Genomic DNA, 22027 nt, shown 5'->3' with positions numbered 1-22027 from the left:
TTCTCCTAATGGAGAAGGCCTCTGTGACCCCCCTTCCTGCTTCCATCCCCGCAGCTTTCCAGGTCATTTGTCACTTGCTGATCTCTGGTCAGCCCCACCCCAGCTTCAGGGACGATCTGAACGTCATGTGGCCCCTCTGCCCTGTTCACAGTGTCCAGTACACTGTGTCCTCACCATCTGTTCCTCTCACTGGGCTGGAAGCACCCTTCAGGGCAGGGACCAAGCTCTTGGTCGCTAGTGCCCTGGGAAGAGCTCACATTTCAGAAAAAGAGATATCACTCTTCAGTCAGCACCCAGAGGATATTCCCATCTCCAGGATTAATGCCACACAATTCACTGCTGGGGGGTCACCTTCAGGAGCCTGTAGTTTGTGTGGAGATCATGCCCCCAGTCATTATTAACTCACACCTTCTGCAAAGGGATGTTTGCTAATTAGGAACTCTATTCTGTCTATGGAGGCATCAAAAATCCCAGAATGCTCAGCAGCTGGGGTCAGACTGCCAGGGGACCAGATATGCCCATCAAAGAAGGCAGAAAGAGGCAGCTTGCTTCTAAAGTCCTGTTTGCTTGCTCAGTAATGGAGACCCTTCCTTCCAAAACAGCCTCCCTCAAAATTTCAAATATAAAGCAGAAAAAAGAAGCATGAGAGAGTTTTGCATTACGAGGGACTGAGACCAGGGTTAATCCACTACTGAGCTACATCCTCAGACCTTTTATTTTTAGAAACGGTCTTACTAAGTTGCCCAGACTGGCCTCGAACTTGCAATCCTCCTGCCTTAGCCTCCTGAATTGCTGGATTACAGCCGTGCTCCACTGCATGTGGTTGGCATGAGAGACTATGAATTGGCTCGGAAGAGCTGGTATAAGATAGCCCCTTGTGTTCTCTAAAAAGTGGGTGAGTATATGAGGCACTGTCTTCCTCAAAGGGTCAGGGTGAGGATTACAAGAACTGTGAGTGGATAAACTGGAGGTTGTGGGCCTCAGGCATGGGGGCGGGGCAGCAAGCTCCTAGGCCCACACAGTGTTTAAAAAACTGGTATCTTTTATATATACATCGGGTAATTTGAGTCTGCATCTACATGCAGCAGTGTTGAGCTGCAGCAGCAGAACAATCATCTCTTTGAGACTAAGGGTGTATCCTCCTGTTTGTCACAGTCCCCACTATTCCCTATCGCCTCTCTCAGCTCACTTCACCTGCAGCTGCCTGGTACCCAGGGCCGGGTGGGTTTTCTGCTGGCCTAAATCATGCACAAAATTGAAGACTGTTAACTATGCAGAAGGTGCCACACCCAGTTCACTACACAGATATCCCCCATGAGGTGCCCCTGACACCTCCCTTCTCAAAGACCTGATTACAGTCTCACCAGGGTCTGATTGCTTTTTGCAGGCATCTGGGATGGCGCTAGCTGCCAGCTCTGAGGATTTCTGTCTGCACTCTGAACCACCTTTAATTATGATCCCAGGCTTCGTTAAACAATGAAGAGGCTTCTAGCAGAGCACCCAAGGTCCTCTGATTCTAAATCAATGTCAAGGATATTTTCTCAGCAGTTCCACAAGTAAATGCTAAGTCTCCCCCCAACACCCCACCCCAGGCTCTTCATCTGGGGCTTTAGATAAACTATGTAAGCCCTGCGTCTGAAGGTCAGTGTCATCTCCAAGTGCCTTCAACTCTGGAGTGTAAGGCTCCTCCCGACCCCTCCCAGCATCTGGCCCCTCGAGCTTCACACCTGAAGCCTCAGGCCTACTAGGGACCAGAAGACAGAGAGCCAGGCTGCTTAAACAAAGTGGTTTGGCCTTCATTTCCCATTTCACAATGCTGTCAACAACAAAAAAACGAAACCACTATGGTGAAGGGGGGTTGTGACATCAGCCACCACATAGGAATGGCCTCTGAGGAACAAGCTGGACCCAAGCTGGCAAGCACTGTGGGGGAGGGGCCTGCCTGGCTCAGGCCAAGAGGGAGCAGGCTGTCTCCTCCTCCAAGAGCAGAGGGGAACAGGGTGGGACAGAGCTGGGAGCCTTACTTCAGATTGTTTTGATGTCTGTCATTTCTGTGGCTCAGGAACCCAAGTCCTTCCTGGGAGCTTTGCAAAGAAATGGCCTCAGGGAAGGATTTCTCTTTTTGAAGGACTGTATCAAAGACATCTGGGTAAACACAAAGTCCCCAACAGTGGGCCACTGTAGGACTTCAAATCAGGAAGCTCCATGCTCTGGGGTGTCACCTCTTTCACTGTCCAAGAGCTCATGAAGGGCAAACTGCCCTGAGGAAGGTGCTGGAATCAGAAAGGAGGGAATCAAAGCAGAACCCCACCTCGGGTACTTTTGGGATGTACAATTTCCAGATGTGATTGAGTGATAGTTATCTAGCTCCCACGTGCACGCAGTGCGTCCGCCTGGCCTGGCTCTGAGCAGGCATGTCAGGTAACCTACGTGTTAGGATCAGAGTGGTGAGGTTGGGGGAACATGAAGGTAGGAGAGTAATTCCATAAAGTGGGCCCATGGTGCTGAGCCCCACACACTTTCTTTTCCAAGAAGCAATTTGCCTGCAGTGCTGGCTGCCTGGTCTCAGAGGACAGGACATGTCACATTCCTCAGCAAGCTACCTGTTCACTGCAGGAGAAATGCAGGCCCAAGGTAACCTGATAAGACACCCAAGTTACACTGAAGGGAGAGGCTTTGTGACCAGATCCCTAAACTCTGGAGATAAGGATGGTTCCTGCTAACCATAAAATCTGTAAGAATGTAGGTTAAGAATCCAATTAGAACTGGTGAGCATGTGTGACCTAGAGTTGCCCTAACATCAGGGACTTGAAAGTCTGATGACATTTTGCTGTCAGTCAAAAGTTAAGAGCTGGACCTGAGCAGGAATCTCTGGAAACTTCTGTGGGATTCCCCATAAAACTGGAGTGCAGGAGAGACACATTCTCCCTCTCTTCTGAGAGGACCTGCTCTTTCCCTTGAGAGTGTCCCTTTTCCCTTTTCTGAGCTCTTCAATAAACTCATTCCTGCTACTCTGAGTGACATATCTGAAATCTTGACTTGATAGCAAGAATCGGGGTGTGAAGAGGGGGGTCTTTGTGCTGCCTCAGTTTCTCAGAAGCCCCGACTTTGTAACACATGCCCACAGTAACTGACTCCAAAAGGTGGGTTCGAGTATCTTCCCCAATAATGATGAAGACACTGGGGTCCAGAGAGACCAAGTCGCTGAGTGGGGCCAAGGACACACAGTAGAAGGAGCATTCGGAACTGGAAGTGGGATAAAAGTGAATATAGGCCGGTGTGGCCCTTGATCTCCTGCAAATGGCTGTCTAGCAGGAGAAAAGATACCAGTCATTTAATTTTAATCTCCTTTTTTTTTTGGCAGGGGGTGGGCACGGGTGTACCAGAGATTGAACTCAGGGGCAATGAACCACTGAACCACATCCCCAGCCCCTTTTGGTACTTTATTTAGAGACAGGATCTCACTATGTTGCTTAGGGCCTCACTAAGTTGCTGAGGCTGACTTTGAACTCAAGATTCTCCTGCCTCAGCCTTCTGAGCTGCTGGCATGACAGGCATGCGCCACAAGCCCAGCTAAAACAGACCTTCTTAACGTTAGGTTCCTTAGGGTCTCTGGGGAGAATTCACCCATTCTAGGAACTTAGATGGGGAAGAAGCACACAGGTATTCACTAATCTCTACAATGTAGCATCTTCTTACATTTCAAATGTCAACAAGATTTAGTGGCTTTAGGTCAGTGTGTCATCACTAGTTGAGTCTAACAGCTACGAGACCTGCTGCTAAATCTTGTAATTTAAATGTCTTCATCAAGAAGCAGATAAATTAGTACATCAGAATCTTAAAACAATTCGATCACATCTCAGGATAATCGGCTTCCCATACAACCAGTCATGTTACTTTATGCACATAAAATGGATGAATATGTCAAAAGGACCATGGGATCCACTGGAATGGCTACAAGGGTACCCGAAAGCTTACCATATTTGACACACAGGATACTCGCCACTGCATTGAATATATTCACCAACATTCCACACATCCTGATCTTGCACCACAGATGGTTTAGTAATAAATTATTTTTAAGTAATAACTGGCAGAATTTTTTGAAAAAATATTTACATAATGGTGGCACCCATTTTTTTTTTTTTTTTGCCAAAATAAATTGGGGTAAAATCTGTGTTGATTATGCAAGGAAATACGGTAAACGTTCCTGGCACTAAGGAATACGCATGCTTTTAAGGAAAATGTTATAGGGGCTCTGTATTAGAATTTAATAAGGGACCCTGATCTAGATTTGGCAGGGTGGGTTAGGGAAGTCACGCTGAGCAGAGGGATTTTGGAGCTGAAATCTGAACAATGAGGGGCTGCGGATCTAGCTCAGTTGGTAGAGTGCTTGCCTTGCATGCACAAGGCCCCAGGTTCAATCCCCGGTCCCAAACACACAAAAAAATAATGATAAATCTGAACAATAAATTGGTGTTAATACAGTGAACAGGGAAAGAAGCTTGGGTGGGTCAGACAAAGAGAAGGGCTGCAGAGACCCCGCGGGGGAAACTTGGAGAGAAAGCTAGTGTGTCTGGGAGCACAGAAAGAGAAGGACTGGGTAGAGATGAGGTCGCAAGGCCAGCAGGTGGGGAGCCAGGGTACCTCCTAGGGTGGGTCTGACTCTGGAGGCCAGACTGTGCTGGATGTCCACTTTGCAATGTGGGAGACCTTGGTTTCAGTCGCCCCAAGTTCTGCCAAGCACTAGGACAATTGTTTTCGAGCTTGAAGTCTTTGGTGTCTTAACTGATGTAACCTGTAGCACGAGAATTTTCTCCCACACCGTGCAATGGCCTCTCCTAGCAGCACCAGGCACTGCGGGGGAAGGCAGAGGCAGAAATGCGATTCTCCTGCGCTCTGGGCCTGTGCTTTAGACTTTCCCACATTACGCTATTCCTGACACCCCAGAGCCTTCCAGTCTTTTTTCCCTACACCATGTCTCTCTTCCTCTGCAAGCTAAAGGCCATGGGAGGTGACCCTGTCCTAAGCAGGAAAATAAAAGCATTGTTCAGCTCAGTGCTAGGGGGATGACAAAGTTCATAACAATGCATCTTCCTAGCCCCGATGGACATTAACAGCCATGTCCTGGATTCTGGGTGAGAAGTGGGATTCCATGCTCTCGGGGCCTTCCCTGCCTTCAACTTTAAAATGCTGTGATTGCCTGCTAAGAGAGAAGAGGTGGACAGGCCCCACCTAGACTGAATGCAGCATCCTCTGCATAGTGTCTCTTCCCTTCCTCTGCTTCCCCCTGCCTGGCTGTGTCATGGGATCTGTACCAGAGACCAGGCAACGGCAGGCACACACCCAGCACCCTTGTATTACAGGGGTTTCCCCTGGCTGAGACTCCTGATTAAACTCAGGTGCCCTTGACCACTGAGCCACATCCTCAGTCCTAGTTTGTATTTTATTAAGAGACAGGGTCTCACTGAGTTGCTTAGTGCCTTGCTTTTGCTGAGGCTGGCTTTGAACTCCTGATCCTCCTACCTCAGCCTCCTGAGCTGCTGGGATGACATGAGTGGCAGCGCTAAGATGATATTAAAACTGTAAAGAAGCAGCTGGGTCACTTAAAATAGAGCCCGAAAGCTGCCCTTAGCGATGCGAGACTGATATCCAAACACTATCCAAGATCCAAGAGCCTATAAGCCGGCTAAGTGATCCCAACAGCCATGGCAAGAAATCAGCTAGTCACTCACACAGATGGGCTAAGCTAGTCTTTCATTTAAATAACTTATTTAACATGATTATGATTGAATTGGTCAAGATGTCCTCATTTGTTTTCCATCTGGCCCTTAAAATAATTTCCTTCTTAGAAACAGGCTTGGTACCTACTGTACTTGAAAGGAATACCTGACCCTACACCACACATTCACCAGACTGGCTCTGGAGCTCTGATTCTTCCTAGCTACCTGCTGCTCTCAGTTGTAGCTGAGTGGGGTGAAGTGGTAGGAACATTCCAACCTCACTGCAACCCTCTAATGGGACATTTGGATCCATCAACTTGTCATTTGGTAAGGATGGCCCTACATTGTATTGTTTTAGGTTTTTGTGTGTGTGTGTTCAGGTAACTGACCTTGGTCAAGGGGTCCCAAGAAGCAAACAGGAAGCCATTTGCATGGAGACTGGACTAGGAATGGGCAGCGCCCTCTAGTGTTCCCGGCTGGAAATCAGCAGATTTTGATGAGCAAGGAAGAGACAGAGGCACAGCTGTCCAGTGGCTGCCTCTAGCAAACAGGTCCATTAGCTGGAGGAGTTGGGCTTTGTGGCTGGCAGATGATAACCTGCCACTTTAAATGGTCAGCACATTTCTCATTGAGAAGGCTTCTGTCTTCTGGGAAGTGCAGAAACCACACGTGTCTGTGCACTTGATAACACCTGACAGCATTTAGTGTCATATACAGGCCGAGGCTTTTCTCTATAGGCACAGATTCGAAATGTGACAGCCAAGACATTCATTCCAGCTCAAGTCAGGGCTTTGGAACCATGAGACTGCCCAAGAGTAAAACACCGGGCCACTGCCTGTGCTAAGAGGAAAGGACCACTGGCCAGGGTCCCCTCTGCTAGGTGGTCACAGATGTTCCTTGATTCTCAGGGACAGGCAGGTGAGACTATTTCTTATGCTACAAGAAAGCAAGGTTCTTTCCGTATTCTTGGAAAGTACCTGACCAAAAAACAACCTCAATCGCCTCAGCTTCAGAATAAAAACTGGGAAGAATGGGGAAGATAAATAGTCTTGTCTCCTGGCTTCATTCCTCCTGTGGCTCTGAGGAGCGCCATGCAAACATCCCGGAGCCTCATGCTTCGTGGGCTGTGAATGCTAGTTAGCAAGGAAGGGAAGGCATGTCACTCTGGGAGGAAGGATGCTATTGGCCTTTATTAATTTCAGATTGCTGTTCACAGGTGCCCATGCAAATAAATCCAATGTCAGAGAAAATTCTGGTGAGCAAAGCAAAGCAGAAACAGGAGGAGGGGTGCTACCTTGGCCTTGAGCATCAAACTCTGCCCACCTGCCTGGAGACAGAGGATTAAGTAATGAGGTAATATGTATAAAGTTTGAAAATGATTGACAGCCCCTCCTGTGGGTTCCCTGCCTCAGCTCAACAACTCCCAAGTCATGACAGCAGTGTACCTGGGAGTATCCTGACAATGGTCCCTGTCACCCTAGGTGTCTTCAACTCTCTGCCTTTGGGCTATTCCTTGGGATAGCAGGGAAAGCCCTCTCAGGATGAATGTTTCCATCCAAAGTGTTTTATGGCCCGAGTGGAAGACAGCTTCTCAAGTAGCTGATGCCTCTGACTGCAGGTTCTAGAAATGGCATGGAATCTAATTCCAAATGCCTAGCTATGTTCTCCCCACAAGAGCGCCTAGCATGGCGAAACGTCAAATGCCCTGGTTGTGCCAACTCTTGTGGCAATAATCTTCTAATCCTGGTCACCTGCCATGCAAGAGTTAAAAATCCGTCCACTCATCCATCCATCCATCCACCCACACCTCCATGCATCAACCCATCCATTTCCCATTCATCTATTCAATACAATATTTGTTGAAGGATCACCAGTGATTATAGTACCCTTTTTCCAAGAGACGGGGCGGGGCGAGGGGACAATTCTAGATGGGACAAGAGCATGAGGCTCTTGAGCACTGAGGACTGCAGCAGAGGAAGCCAAGGGAAGTGACGAGGAAGACGGTCTGGGCAGCGGGCAGGATTTAGCTGGTAGATCACATTAGGGGCCATGGATTTCCCTGGTAGGCTGCCACAAGGGCAAAGAGCCTGGCTTCACTCTTCCTTGAGGAAGCATGGTCCCCTCCTTCTGAAATGCATTCTCCAATGTCTGTGTGATATAGTGGCTCTGAGTGTGCAAAGAGGCCACCACTATTCAACAGACCAAAAAGTACAATCATTTGCAGACTAGTTTCCATGTCCCAGACCTTGCACTGTCTGTCCTGTGACTGCCTCATTTAAAAGGTCAGAGGCTGATTCGAGGTATTTCTATTTTACAAACAAGGAAACAAAGGCTTAGATGCCAACTGGATAAGGCCGAGTAGGAGTAAATGGTTGGCTGAGGACTGGAGTCCAGCTTTGACTGACTCCCAAATCTCTCCCTATATCTTTTTGGTACTTGGGATTGAACTCAGGGACACTTGACCACTAAGCCCCATCCCCAGCCCTAGTTTGTATTTTATTTAGAGACAGGGTCTCACTGAGTTGCTTAGCACCTCACTGATGCTGAGGCTGGCTTTGAACTCCCCATCCTCCTGCCTCTACCTCCCCAGCTGCTGGGATTACAGGTGTGTGCCACTGCGACCAGCCCCAATCTATATTCTAACACTGCCTTGTACTGGCCCATCAGTCACTAACGATGGCTGTACCCGGCTGTGTTCTGATGATTCGAGGCTGCACAAGCTCCCCCTCCTAGAAGGTCTCACTGTCCAAATCCCTACTTAGGTGCACTTGCCTCCCAGATACTGAACCCCTGACCAAGGCCTCAGTGATCAGTGTTCTGAGCCCCCAGAATAACTTGACAAAACAGATAAAGCCAAGTAGATAATGATGGAGGCCAGTGGTCCCTTCTTAGGAAGGAAAGAGCATTAGATCCCAGCAGTATGTTTAGTTCCAAATCCCCTTCATTCAGGAGTAATATATGATGTTGCTCAAGCCACCTGATGACATCTATAACAAAGAGGCCACTGCCCTTGGATCCCCTCTGTCCTGCAGGTGATGGAAGGAATGTAGAGGATCTTGGTTCACCACCACTTGGCTGAGAGGCTCCGGGTGAGTTCACCATGTTCTGTGGGTGCTCGACCCCTCGGCTGTTAGGGAGAGACTTGAGACTTCACTTCTCTCTTAGCTTACTCCACTCATCCCTGCCCAAATGCTCTGCTCCAACATCCCTTCCTAGCAGGTCACTTCTGTCTCTATCATGGTAATCCTCAGGGGACCTAGAATGTTCCCTGGCAGTCTCCAGCTGGTCTTGTGGACTCCAAATCCTCTGCCAACACTGTCCACACAAAGTGATAGGCTCACATCCCTGTTCAGGTCATTCTGTAGCACTGCTTAAAACTGTCCAAGGATGGACTGGGGCTGTGGCTCAGTGGTACAGCGCTCACCTACCATGATGAGGCACTGGGTTTGATCCTCAGCACCATATAAAAATAAAGATATTGTGTCCACCATAAACTAAAAAATGAATATTAAAAAAACAAAACAAACAAACAAAAAACTATCCAAGGAGCCGGGCATGGCAGCACATGTCTGTAATCCCAGCAACTTGGGGATTGAGGCAGGAGGATTGTGAGTTCAAAGCCAGCCTCAGCAATTTAATGAGGCCTTAAGCAACTGAGCGAGACCCTGTCTCTAAATAAAATAGAAAAAGGCTTGGGGGTGTGGATCAGTGGTTAAGTACCCCTGGGTTCAATCTATAGTACCCCCATTTTCTTTTAAAGGGACAGAATCCTCAAAAGTAAGATAACTAGGAATATTCAGGGTCATAATGCTCACTTTCCTGTCCTGAAAGTTTCTGGAAGTAACAAGACAATTTTGGGGAAGAATTTCTGGGTGGGAAGTTGCCTATAGAGCAATGAAGCATTTATATCAGAGCTTCTTTTAGTAAGATAAAGTAACCCCAGCATATTAAAAATGATTCACCTGAAAATAGAACAACATTAGTATTTTCTCCAAAAATACCAAAAAAAAAAAAAAGTGATGATTTCATGTCAAACTCATTTTTTTTTTTAAAGCAATCATGGGTTTACTTCTCTGTTTGCTAATTTAGGTAGAAAACGTGACACTCTTCCTCAATGTATTCTGATTTAAAACTGGCTAGTTACTCAGGCATTCTCACATGGAGGTGTGTGTCCTTAAGAACTGCTTTTAGACAAAACAAGAGGCAATCTTTAGCACTGAAAAATGGAGCTGAAAAAAGACATCCATCAGCAGAAGCCAAAACCATTTTCCAAAAAAACTAGCACGGACTTACGAGACTGAAGGGTATGCAGGCAGCCCAGTGTCCTCTCTATTTCCTCTGCTTTTATTACATTACACAGTGTCACTTTAATTAAGCCATCAAATCAAATTATCAGATCAAGTGCTTCTGATTCCACTGTGGGCTGAACAGGTTTCGTTAAATTAATAAACCATATGTTTCATGTTGTTGGAAGCAAAGTTATTTTTCGCCATTCACTGTTTCAAATATCTTCACAATGGACGGTATTCAGCACTTAATCACAGAATGCTCTTCCACGTGCCTGGGACAGGCTGCAGAATAACCGAAATGACAGCCCATTAAATCCTAAAGTCTGTCCAAGTTCCTTACCGACAAAGGGCAGAGTGGCAGATTGGATGTCCCTCAAACAACCCACAGAGTCTAAATATTGTTTCCATTAACTGGAAACTAAAGCATTTCGGATGACACCCATTATGTCTTTCTTCATCAACAATCCAATATTAAGATGACTTTTTCTTCCTTTCCCTTTGGTATCCTAGGTGCCCACGTCTCTCCTGCTTGGCACCGAAAGGCTGGATCCTGTTCCTTCTCTTCCAGTTCCTTCCATGATCCTGACAGAGGGCAGGATGGGGATGCATTTCCTCAGGCGCCCACCACAACTGTGCTGTAGTTCATGGTCAGAGCCAGGGGAATGAACAGGGTGGTGAGGGACTACGTTCCATCTTCTGTGGCTCTGGCTGCACCTCTGATATGAAAGATGATCAAGTGATAAGGGGACTTGGTAGGTAGACCATGACCAAGCTGAAAAAAATCTCTAATTGCTCTTAGGGTCTTGCGGTGGAATCGAAGAGCAAAACGGATCAACTCCGTCATGGGCACTACCACCATTTTGTTTTTCCCTTAATGCAGAGGATGGGGCCTCAAGAATGCTAAGCCTGTGCTTTACCACTGAGCTGCAGCCCCAGCCCCATGACTACCTGTAAGACATGAAGCATTTTCCTTAAAAAAACCTATGATTTCTTCATCTTAGTCTGACCACCCCCTCCCTAGAGCAGGGGTCTGTAAACTGGGATTCCCAGGCCAAATCTGTTCTGTATCTATTTGTGTAACTCAAGTTCTCCTGGAAGACTTTTCCTATACCTATTCATCTGTAAGGTGTCTGCAGCGGCCTTCCTGCCGCTATGGCTACATTGAATCATGGCAACAGTGACCACTGGGCCTACAGAGAGTCTAAAATATTCACTATCTGGCCCTTAGCCAAGACAGTTTTTAAATAACTCAAGCCTTCCATCATTAATTTATCTTCCTTTCTTCTGTGACAGCAGCCCACTAAATGTATACAACATCATAGTTTTCTTGAGCACTGAAAGCTATCCATAATGATTTAATAGAGAATGTCAATCCAATAAGCTTTGTTCATCTTGAATTACCCAAAGATTGCAGAATACCACCCTCGTCTTCTTGTAATCTTCTTCAAAATCTTTTGTTTTCTGTAGCAGGCTGTGTTGCATCTTTACTGTTTCCATCTCTAAGGTCAGTCATCTGAGTCCTGCAGGATTCTTGAAGACTATTAGCATCTGTGGAGGGATTTTGACCTACAGCCCTGTTGAATTACTCCAGTTTTCTTTGGAGGAGAGGGGGAAGGTAGAACATTTGGTCAGGAAGGGGTCCGTGACAGGTACATTTGAAGCAAAAAGTAGTATTCTTAATCACTAAGGGAGTAAAATTAAAAAGTACATAACAGCCAGGCATGGTGGTACACACCTATAATACCAGGGGCTTGGGAGGCTGAGGCGGAGGATCGTGAGTTCAAAGCCAGCCTTAACAATTTAGCAAAGACCTAAGCAACTCATGGTGACCCTGTCTCTTAAAAAAAATCAAACTTACAAACAAAGGCTGGGTATGTGCCTCAGTGGTTAAGCACCCCTGGGTTCAGTCTTGGTACCAAAGGGGCGGGGGAAATATAGAAGAAAAGTACTTCTCATTTACTAGGACACCTGAATTTGAAAAGATGCACAATAACCAGTGTTGGCAAAGACACTGGAACCCTCATACAGTGTTGATGGGAATATAAACAGGTGCCACCAACTTGGAAACAGTCAATTCCTCAACACTATCAACTTAAGATTATGACAGGACTTAACAATTTTCCTGAGTTTATATCTAAAAGAAGTAAAAACACATATCTACACAAAAACTTGAATGTGAAGGTTCAGAGCAAATTATTCATAATAGGAAAAAAAGTGGAAAGAAAACAAGATAATACCTAGTAATTAATACACGGATCAACAAAATTTTGAAATCTTCTTCAAAATCTTAGGATCAACAAAATGGGGTATATACAGATAATGCTACATGATTTGGCAGTAAAAATGGAACTAATCTTTAATACATGCTCTTATGTGCATGGATATAAAAAAATTGTTAAGTGAAAGAACCCTGAGATTAAAGTATTCTATGATCTATTTTTATGAAATGTCAAGAATAAACAAATTGTTATTATTTAGATGTAAGGTATCTCCAAAAGCTTTTGTGTTAAATGTTGGAGATGACATGAGATTATGAGAGCTATAACTGAATTGGTGGACTAATCCACTTGATGGATTAGTAATTTCAAAAGACTACTGTATGGGGTGGTAACTAGTGGCAGATGGGGCATGGTTAGAGGAATCTGGTCACTGGTCACCTGATCCCTTCAGGGTTTAACTTTTGACTCTGGTGCCTGAATCTCTTTCTCTCTGCTTCCTGGCTCATGAGTTGAGCAGCTGTCCTCTGCCACACCATTCCACCATGGTCTCTCTCTTGGGCTCAGAGCAATGGAGTAGGCTGACCATGGGCTGAACTTCAGAGACGGTGAGCCCCCAATAAACTTCCCTTCTCTAAGTTGTTTTTGTCAGGTATTTTGGTCACAGAAATGAAAAGCTGCCTAACACAGAAATCCTTAGATAGAAAATACATTGTGGATGCCTAGGGCTGAGGGAGAGAGCAGGGGAGGGCTGAGGGGAAGAAGAACAGGGAGGGAGTGACCTGCTCATGGGATTAGAGATACTTTTTGGGGTGATGAACATGTTTCTGGTGATGGCTATACAACCTTGTGAATACACTACAAACCACTGAAGTGTACCCTTTGTATCTCAATAAAGCTCTCAGTAAACCACAAGCAGAGATACTATTCAGAAATAAAAACAATGACCTACTCCTATATGCCACAACGAGGCTGACTCTAAAATCCTACCACCAAGTGAAAGACCAAGACCAGAAGTTGGCTGGGGTTGAGGACAGGAGGAAGCCCTGACCATGGGTGGGCATGCACAACTGTCCGTGGCCATCAAATGCCCTATACCTAGACAATAGCTAGGGCGGCACGGCTATCGATTTACTAAAACTTACCAGACTCTATATTTGTGATACTTGAATTTTATGTACATCATGCTCTCCCGAAAAGCGTGTTTAAAAAAAAAAAAATAGAAGGGGGCTGGGCACATGGCGCACACTTTTAATCCCAGTGGCTTGGGAGGCTGAGGCAGGAGGATGGCAAGTTCAAAGCCAGTCTCGTTACATTAACTTAGTGAGGCCCTAAACAACTCAGTGAGATTCTGTCTCTTAAAAAAAAAAAAAAAAAAAAAAAAAAAAGGTTGGGGACTTGGCTCAGTGGTTAGTAGCCCTGGGTTCAATTCCTAGTACAAAAAAAAAAAAAAAAAAAAAGAAAAGAAGGAGAGTTGAGGATGCAGTTTGGTGGTAGAATGCTTGCCTAGCATGCAGGAGGCCCTGGGTTCAATCCTCAGAACTGGGGAGGAAAAAAAAAAAGCAGATTTCCTGTTCTGCAGGGAGGAGTGTAAAGTGATATACACAATTACTTTTGGAACGGTCTGGCAACACCTAACCAAATATCAACATGTGCAGTTTAGGATGCAGCCATTTACCCCCGGATATATATATATATGTCCAATAGAGTTGAGTCTCTATGTTCATGAAAAAGCATGCCCAAGAATTTTTCATAATCACTAAAACTTGGGGATGATCCAGGATTTCGTGTATACTGTAAGATGTAAACAAATTCTAGAACAGTCAACACTGAGAAATTCAGCAGTAAGAAAGAACCACATCTACAGGCAACGACACAGGGACACTCAAAACCAACAGGCAACCAAAGCAGCATGACACACCGAAGGAACCTCTAGGTGATTCCAGGTACATGAAATGTACAAACAGGCCAAGCCACTTCATAGCAGTGGTTACATCAGGATCAGGTGGTTGTGAGTTCGCTGAGGGGCTGGGGATGTTGATTTATTGATCTGGGCACTTGTGACTCACGTGTGTTAAGTTTGGGGATATTTATCATGGTATGCACATATTCCATGTGACCTTTCTGTGTGTGCGGGACACTCTAATGTTGAAGGCTGGGCATGGATTATACCTATAATTCCAGCGACTCAGGAGACTGAGGCAGGAGGATGGCAAGATTGAGGCCAGCCTCAGCAACTTAGCAAGGCTCTAAGGATTTAACAAGACCCTATCTCAAAGTAAAAACACCAAAAAAAAAAAGGGCTGGAATTGTGGTTCAGTCGTTAAAGCACCCCTGGGTTCTACCCTTGGTATCAAAACAAAACAAAATAAAATATCAAAGGAGTTTAGGAAATGACATTCCCGAATATGCTACTTTGGATTCCAAATTGGATGCCAAATTGCTTTCCCTGGGTTCTCCTTATCTGCATGCAGACATATACTCTAGAAGGAATTCCATGGTCATGCATACCCTCCCTGGGAATCTCACCAGCCAGCAAAGACTGACTTGTACCCCAGGGGAGGAGACTAGGGGTTGGCAACATGCCCAACAGACTTCGTCACAGGCTGTTACCTATTCTTTGAGGACATATTTGCCTTTGCCAGACATCATTTCCTCTCCCCTCTCCCATCTGAGGGGAGTATACAAGCTCCCAGACCCCACTGCATATTTGGATACTCAATCTTCTTCAGAGTGATGTGGCTGTATGGCCAATACATTAGTAGACTTTTCCCCATATGAATCTGCCTATAGTTTATTTCACTGACTCAGTTACCTGGGGGGAGGGGGGTAAAGAGAAAGTTTACACTCCCCAGTGGTTTAAAAAAACAGAACTGTGTCCCGGATCTCTATTTTTTCTGTCCCTTGATCCTGCAAACTGTACACGTGGAAAAATGAGAATCCATACCCCATTTGAATCAAATGTATGATATGTCAAGATCATTGTATTGTCATGAGCAACTAATAAAAAATAAATTAATTAAATAAAATAACCTGGAAAATACAAAAAAGAAGAAATTATCTTAATATTCATACAACATAAGAGTCAGCAATGGGTATAAGGACATTTGGAATAAGCCTTATAAAACATAATTCTCCACATTTAAGGACGGGTCCATGGCACGGGCCAAACTCAGAGAAGGCCTATTTGGTAGAAGATCTTGCCCAGTTTGACACTTTAATGCAAGGAAAACCATTCCATTCTGTCCTGGCTAATAAAGGCCACTCTCTCTCTCTCTACACAGCAGATGTATCTGTTGAGATACATCAGTGCCACAGCCTCAGCAATTCTGAGCCACCAAATCTGGTACTCACTTGAGATATAAATTCTTCACCTTCTATATATCTCTTAAGAGTCTTCCTTCTCCCAAGCAAGTTCCCTTGGGAGAAAGTCTCTTGAGCTTATTTATTTTTTAATTTTTAGCTAAAAAAAAAAAAAGTATCCCAAGTGAGGTTTTCCATGCCCACCTGACCTGAAACCTCTTACGGTTTTTAAGCTTTCTGAATTCTCCCAATGCCCCAACACAGTAATGCCGGCAACACAGTGTCAGCTCTGATGACTTGGATCTTAAGTTGAAATTGAGGAAAGCTGGCTAGGAGAAAAATCAGAGGCAGGAAGGGAAGGGTCACATGCCCCCACTTCCAATTCCTCTTCTTCCAGCTCATGTTCAGATAGAAGAGTCTGGAAATGGGATCCTTGTTCTCAAAAAGGTGTGTTCAAGCAATGACCCACTGGTTCCCATAGAATTCGCATACTTAAAAATTGGTCCTTTAGCTGGGTGTGGAGATGCTCTTGAAACAAAATCTGCCCAGTTAACTGATCACACCAAACACCACAGTTTACACCCACACTGATAAATGCAAAGCTCTTCCCAGGTCACTCAGTTCTGAAGGAAGGGAGCACTGAGCTAGGACATGCCCCTCTCTTCACACCAAAGGAAACACATGTTCATTTCATGCGAGAAAGCTGAAATGGAAAATATCAAGATGCTCGGGAAGATAAATTTTTGTTTATCAGATATGGGAGTTAGCTGTTGAATAGTGTTAAGCAGCAAGGGGTTTCCAGTGAGGGGTGCAGAGGCGGACCTGGAGCATTTGCTGCTGTGAACAGGAACAGGAAAGTTGCACACACGAAGGGTTGGGAGTAATACAAAGGCAATGATGTTGAGCTCAGAGAAAAATGGAGAAATTCCACAAAAGTATTCTTTAAATGGCATTAGTTTTGAAGTACAAGGTAAAAATGCAGAGAGAATGACTGATTTATTACTTGTCCAAAGGGCAAATTTGGCGTGGTGTAATACTGGGGATGGAACCCAGGGTGCTTATCCACTGAGCCATATCCCAAGTCCTTTTTATATTTTAGAGACAGGGTCTCCCTGAGTTGCGTAGGGCCTTGCTAAGTTGCTGAGGCTGGCCTCCAACTTGTGATCCTCCTACCTCAGCCTCCTGAGCTGCTGGGATAACAGGCATGCACCACCTCATCTGGCCCAAATGCGCAATTGTTTTTTTCCAGGGTAGGAGGGGTGGGTACCAGGGATTGAACTTAGAGGTACTCGACCACTGAGCCCCATCCCCAGCCCTATTTTGTATTTTATTTAGAGACAGGGTCTCACTGAGTTGCTTAGGGCCTTGCTTTTGCTGAGGCTGGCTTTGAACTCATGATCCTCCTGCCTCAGCCTCCTGAGCCACTGGGATTACAGGCGTGCATCACCACACAGGGTTCCAAAAGGGCAATTTGTAACATATCTATGTGACCCACGTTTTTCCCACAGCCATTTCTATTTATCACCCAAGGCCAGTTTCTGCTAGCAGAGAATGATACACTCTTACACCAAGTTCCAATTCTTGGCTGGCTTTGAACTCCTTTGAATTTAAAGTAACTTCCTCCAGGACAATTTCTCCAACTCTACCTTTAGATGCTTCTGTCCCGAGTGGGTTTTCTAAGAAGTCGGCCATGTCATGGTTCCAGGCATCCCGGATGGCAGACTTGGACACCACCCTGTCATTCAGTTCCTGCTGCGGTCGGAAGTTATTTCTGAGGTACTCCACCGACTTCACGTGGTCTTGCTGCTCCGTGGTAAAGATGGAATAAAAAGCCTCCAGCTGAACAGAGAACCAGAGAGGGGAGAAAAAAAAAATCCACATCAATGAAAAATGCTCTGTGATCCAAAGCAGGTGGGGACTATAAGGACACAGAAGGGTAGGAAGAGCTGCTGGCAAGACTCATCATGAACCCGAAGGACATCTCCCAGGGGCTTATATGGCTATGGTCTCTCAGCTAACCTGGGCCACTCTCCATTTAAGGGCTGTGCAGGACTTATTGGAGTCTACCTCAGATAAGAATCCTTTCTACAATGTTCCCTGCCAAGAACTATAGGATGAGGAACAGATTTAAGGTAAATCTGGTAGATCCTGGAGCCAAAGAGCCTGGATGTGAATTCTGCCTTCATTCTTCACTCGCTCTGTGATCCTAGCAAGTTGCTTAACTTCTCTGAGCCTCTAGGCCCTTCAATAAAATGGTAATAACTGTACGAGGATCTACCTGATAGGGTTTTGGTAAATATGAGACAATGACACAACACTCATGGTACAGTGCTCAAAACAGTTCTTGGCACGCAATAAGAGCTTGATGAATATTAATGATTTAGTTCTTATTAATAAGCCTCTTCTGATGCACTAGGATTAAGTTCAGCTAATCACCGAATGCATAGGTAAGTTGAACTGCCCAAGTTCAACATTACTCAATGGCTAGTCATAGACAAACTATTCCAGATTCCTAAAACTCAAGTTTCTTCATCTGTACAACATCTGTAAGAGTAGAACCTATCTTCTAAAGTTCTTGAAAAGATCACATTTAGTAAGTTTCTTAGCACATAGTAAGCCATCCAGAAGATCGGCTGCTACTATTAATCTTAAGAAACACAAGAATGCTAGCAAAACTTTCAGTGAAAATGAAGAAAAAAATTCAGAACTCTAGGATCACATTTTTATTATCAAAAGGGATTCTGTACATTCATACCATTAAGAAAGGTCTAGTCGGGCGTGGTGGCACTTGCCTGTAATCCCATTGACTTGGGAGGCTGAGGCAGAAGGATTGCTAGTTGAAAGCCAGCCTCAGCAATTTAGCAAAGCCCTAAGCAACTCAGTGAGACCCTGTCTCTAAATAAAATACAAAAAAGGTCTGGGGATGGGGCTCACTGGTTAAGTGCCTCTGGATTCAATCCCCACTACAAAAAAAAAAAAAAAAAAAAAAAGCGCAGGATTCTGTTTTGTTAGACAAAATGACTTTCTAAAATTATATGGAAGGAATTAACAAAGACCCTCTGGAGATGGTCCAGGGCAAGACCAACCGACATGATTAAAAGGATGGAAAATAAATCCTGCGAAGAAAGGTTAAAGAAAGTGGAATTGTTTAGCCCGAAGAAAAGGCAACTAAGGAGTAATTTGATTAAAGGCCCTTGTATGTGGAAGATGCTGACCAGATCTTTCCTATGTCCAGAGAAGGGGGAATAAAAGGAAACTGGCTCAAATTAAAGCCACACAGATGTGAGTTGAATAAGGGAAGGAATCTCTTTTAACTCTCAGGATGATATAATTTAGCTTTTTATAAAAACATGGACTGGGCGAGTTAGACTGGAAATATTCTGGAAGAGACCGCAGTGGGTCCTGAAATAGGCTCATCTCTGAGATGCCAGAGAGACGGGCTTGCAATATGGCTCCAAAGTTGGTTTCTTCTCTACAATGCTTGCTTCTTTCACAGCGAGCCTATAGTGCTCTTAAGAAGTTTATTTCTGATGCCTCCAAAGGGAATTAGTCACCTAACTGTAAAAAGAGGCAGGTTCCGAATTTAACACACACACACACACACACACACACACACACACACACACACACACACAAAATGCCTTCACTTAAATTGCACTTAGGGCTTAATGACATCCTACATCCAGCTTAAAAGCTCGGGCTGCTTCCTGGTCATTAACTCAACCTGCCCAGATTTTGAAGGAAGGATGTGATGCTTCTGAGAGAGAACGGATGACCTGAATGATATTATATTGTCAACTGGATCACAGCTTTGCCTGACAGTCACACAGAGCGGTTCCAGGAGGAGCACAAGCTTAGCAGACTCGTCAGATGCCCTTATGTAGGTTGGCAGCATCCACAAAACCCTGCCATTCCTCTAAATGGAATGAAGATTGCCAGTAGCCTGTCTCTTTGGTAACTGGCATGCTAGGCCACAGAGTGGATACTGCCATGATTCTTGGTCTGCTGAGGGTAGTCTAGGTTTTGCATGTTGGCAGATGAGTGGCCGTGACCTGGGCCAGAAATCTACAGATGCATACTTCAGGTTGGGCCTGGATTTTCACCCCTGCCTTGATCTTCCATTCTGTTCAGTTCCCGGGGTGGAGCACGAGACCACAATGAGAAGGTGCCTCCAGAGCTCTGCAGTATGGGAGCCCATGAGGGCAACGCAGACAAAGCTGTGTCTCCTGCACAGTGCACATCTGCGGCCATTCATGTGCTTGACCCTTCCAGATCTGGGTAAAGGACTCCGATGATTCTTTAATAATGTATACAAGATAGGGTAGGCCTCCATTCAACACCAGCTCAGTCTCCCATTCTTTTTTTTTAAATTGTAAATACAATTTATTCACTTGATTTCACTGTGGAAATCTCCTTACATCATTAAAATTCTTTTTGGGGGTGGGTACTAGGGATTGAATTTAGGGATACTCAACCAATAAGCCACATCCCCTGCCCTATTTTGTATTTTATTTAGAGACAGGGTCTCACTGAGTTCTTATGACCTCGTTAAGTTGCTGAGGCTGGCTTTGAACTTGTGATCCTCCTGCCTCAGCCTCCTAAACCACTGGGATTACAGGCATGAGCCACTGTACCCCACCCTTAAAATTCTTTTTAAGTAGTTTTATGACCAATCTCCCTTCTTAACTGTGGGCCCCTGATGATGTGGACTGGGTCTGATTCTCCAACTTCAAAACTTTTACTTTTGCTAACTGGGTTCAAAATCTTGTTTATAGACTCTGCTGCACAAGGGTGTGACCTTGGAAACTTATTTAAACTTTCTATGCCTCAGTGTCCCTATTTGTTTAGTAGAGATAACAGCATTACTTATCCCTTGTGTAATTTTTCCAGTAAATGAGTTACTAGATACAAAATGTTTGGAATAATTTCTGATGAACAGTAGGTGCTCAGTAAGTATTGGTATTACTATCACTGTTATTCTTTTACAAAGAACATGGCAACTATGATTGAATTGAGTGGTTACAACCATTATAAAGTGCTCTGTTATCTTCCTTCTCTTCTTTATTTAACTTATTTATTTAGTTTTTTTGGTCCTAGGGACTGAACCAGGACCACTTAACCAATGAGCCACATCCCCAGCACTTTTTAATTTTTTTTTTTTTGAAACTGGGTGCAGTGGCACACGCCTGTAAACCCAGCAACTCAGAATGCTGAGGCAGGAGAATTGCAAGTTCAAAGCCAGCCTTAGTGACTTAGGGACACCCTGTCTGAGAAAATGGGGGTGGTGGTGCTAGCTCAGGGCTTAAGAGCCTCTGGGTTCAATCCCCAGTAATAAAAACAGAAGAATTATTTTGAGACAGGGGTTTCACTAAGTTGCTTATGGCCTGCCTAAATTGCTGAGGTTGTCTTTGAACTTGGAATCCCCCTGACTCAGCCTCCCAACCACTGGGAATAATGACCAATTTATAGGATATATTTATTAAACCTACTATGTGCCAGACACTTTGTTATGCACTTTAAAGACATTATTTATGTTTCTAACTTCGGCATAGTAACATTATTAATGCTATTATTACAATATAACATTAATTGATATTTATTAAGCATCTATTACGTGCAAGGCCTTGTGCAAAAAGTGGTATGTATCTGGGAACAGTGGTGCACACCCGTAGTCCCAGTGGCAAGAAGATCCAGAGTTCAAGGCCAGTCTGCGAAATTTAGTGAGGCCCTGAGCAACTCAGTGAAACCTTGTCTCTAAGTAAAATACAAAAAGAGCTGGGGATGTGGCTCAGTGGTTAAGCACCCCTGCGTTCAATCCCTGGTACCAAACAAACAAAAAACAACAACAAAACAAGTGATATGTAGTTTTTGTTACTCAACCACCAGAGAAATCCCAAGAGATTGGTGGAGTTGTTATAACTAATAATGTCATCAGGATTGACCAATAAGGAAATTGGCCTTTGTGACATTCAGTCACTTGCCTAAGGCTACACAGGAACCAGAAGAGGAAGTAAGGATTAAAACCAAGATCTAGACAGACATGATGGCGCACACCTGTAATCCCAGCACTCAGGAGGCTGAGGCAGGAGGATTGCAAGTTCAAAGCCAGCCTCAGCAACTTACTAAGGTCCTAAGCAACTCAGTGAGACCCAGTCTCTAAATAAAATATAAAAAAGGGCTGGGAACATGGACTAGTCATCAAGCACCTCTGGGTTTAATCCCCAATAGCCTTCCCCCCTGAAAAAAAAGCAAACCCAGGTCTGTGTGACTGTTTCTCTGGCTCTCTGCCACTTCATGCCACGCCCTTTGCAGGCCCTCATTATGACTGAATATGGAGAAAGCAGAAGTCACCAAACAACTCTCTTCAGCTGACCCTGAGGGTACCAGAGAAAGGGAACCAAGCAAGGGCAGCAGGAATCTCCTTATCCTCTTCTGTACTCTGAAAAGAAGCCAGTGTGGCCCATCTCAGAAGGAGCTGGGTGCCATGAGCAAAAGG

At 44.9% G+C, this 22027-nt stretch overlaps 1 protein-coding gene and 1 long non-coding RNA gene across 4 annotated transcripts in view; one reads left to right on the top strand and one right to left on the bottom strand.

Annotated features, from left to right (window-relative positions):
- Positions 1–22027, bottom strand: part of Ptprg (protein tyrosine phosphatase receptor type G) — a 707393-nt gene that overhangs the window by 108351 nt on the left and 577015 nt on the right. For all 3 annotated transcript variants that reach the window (XM_078038562.1, XM_078038563.1, XM_078038564.1), the window contains one exon: positions 17178–17370. In XM_078038562.1, the coding sequence (XP_077894688.1) occupies positions 17178–17370 (193 nt within the window). The remainder of the gene's footprint in view (positions 1–17177; positions 17371–22027) is intronic.
- On the top strand, positions 6785–12866 carry LOC144375081 (uncharacterized). Its single transcript, XR_013434502.1, has 2 exons — positions 6785–7076; positions 10523–12866. It is a non-coding gene; the product is annotated as an uncharacterized LOC144375081 (long non-coding RNA).

This window comes from Ictidomys tridecemlineatus, chromosome 2, assembly GCF_052094955.1.
Source record: "Ictidomys tridecemlineatus isolate mIctTri1 chromosome 2, mIctTri1.hap1, whole genome shotgun sequence".
Taxonomy (NCBI): Eukaryota; Metazoa; Chordata; class Mammalia; order Rodentia; family Sciuridae; genus Ictidomys; species Ictidomys tridecemlineatus.
The sequence above is the reverse complement of the archived record's forward strand: the minus strand, read 5'-3'. Positions and strand labels throughout refer to the sequence as shown.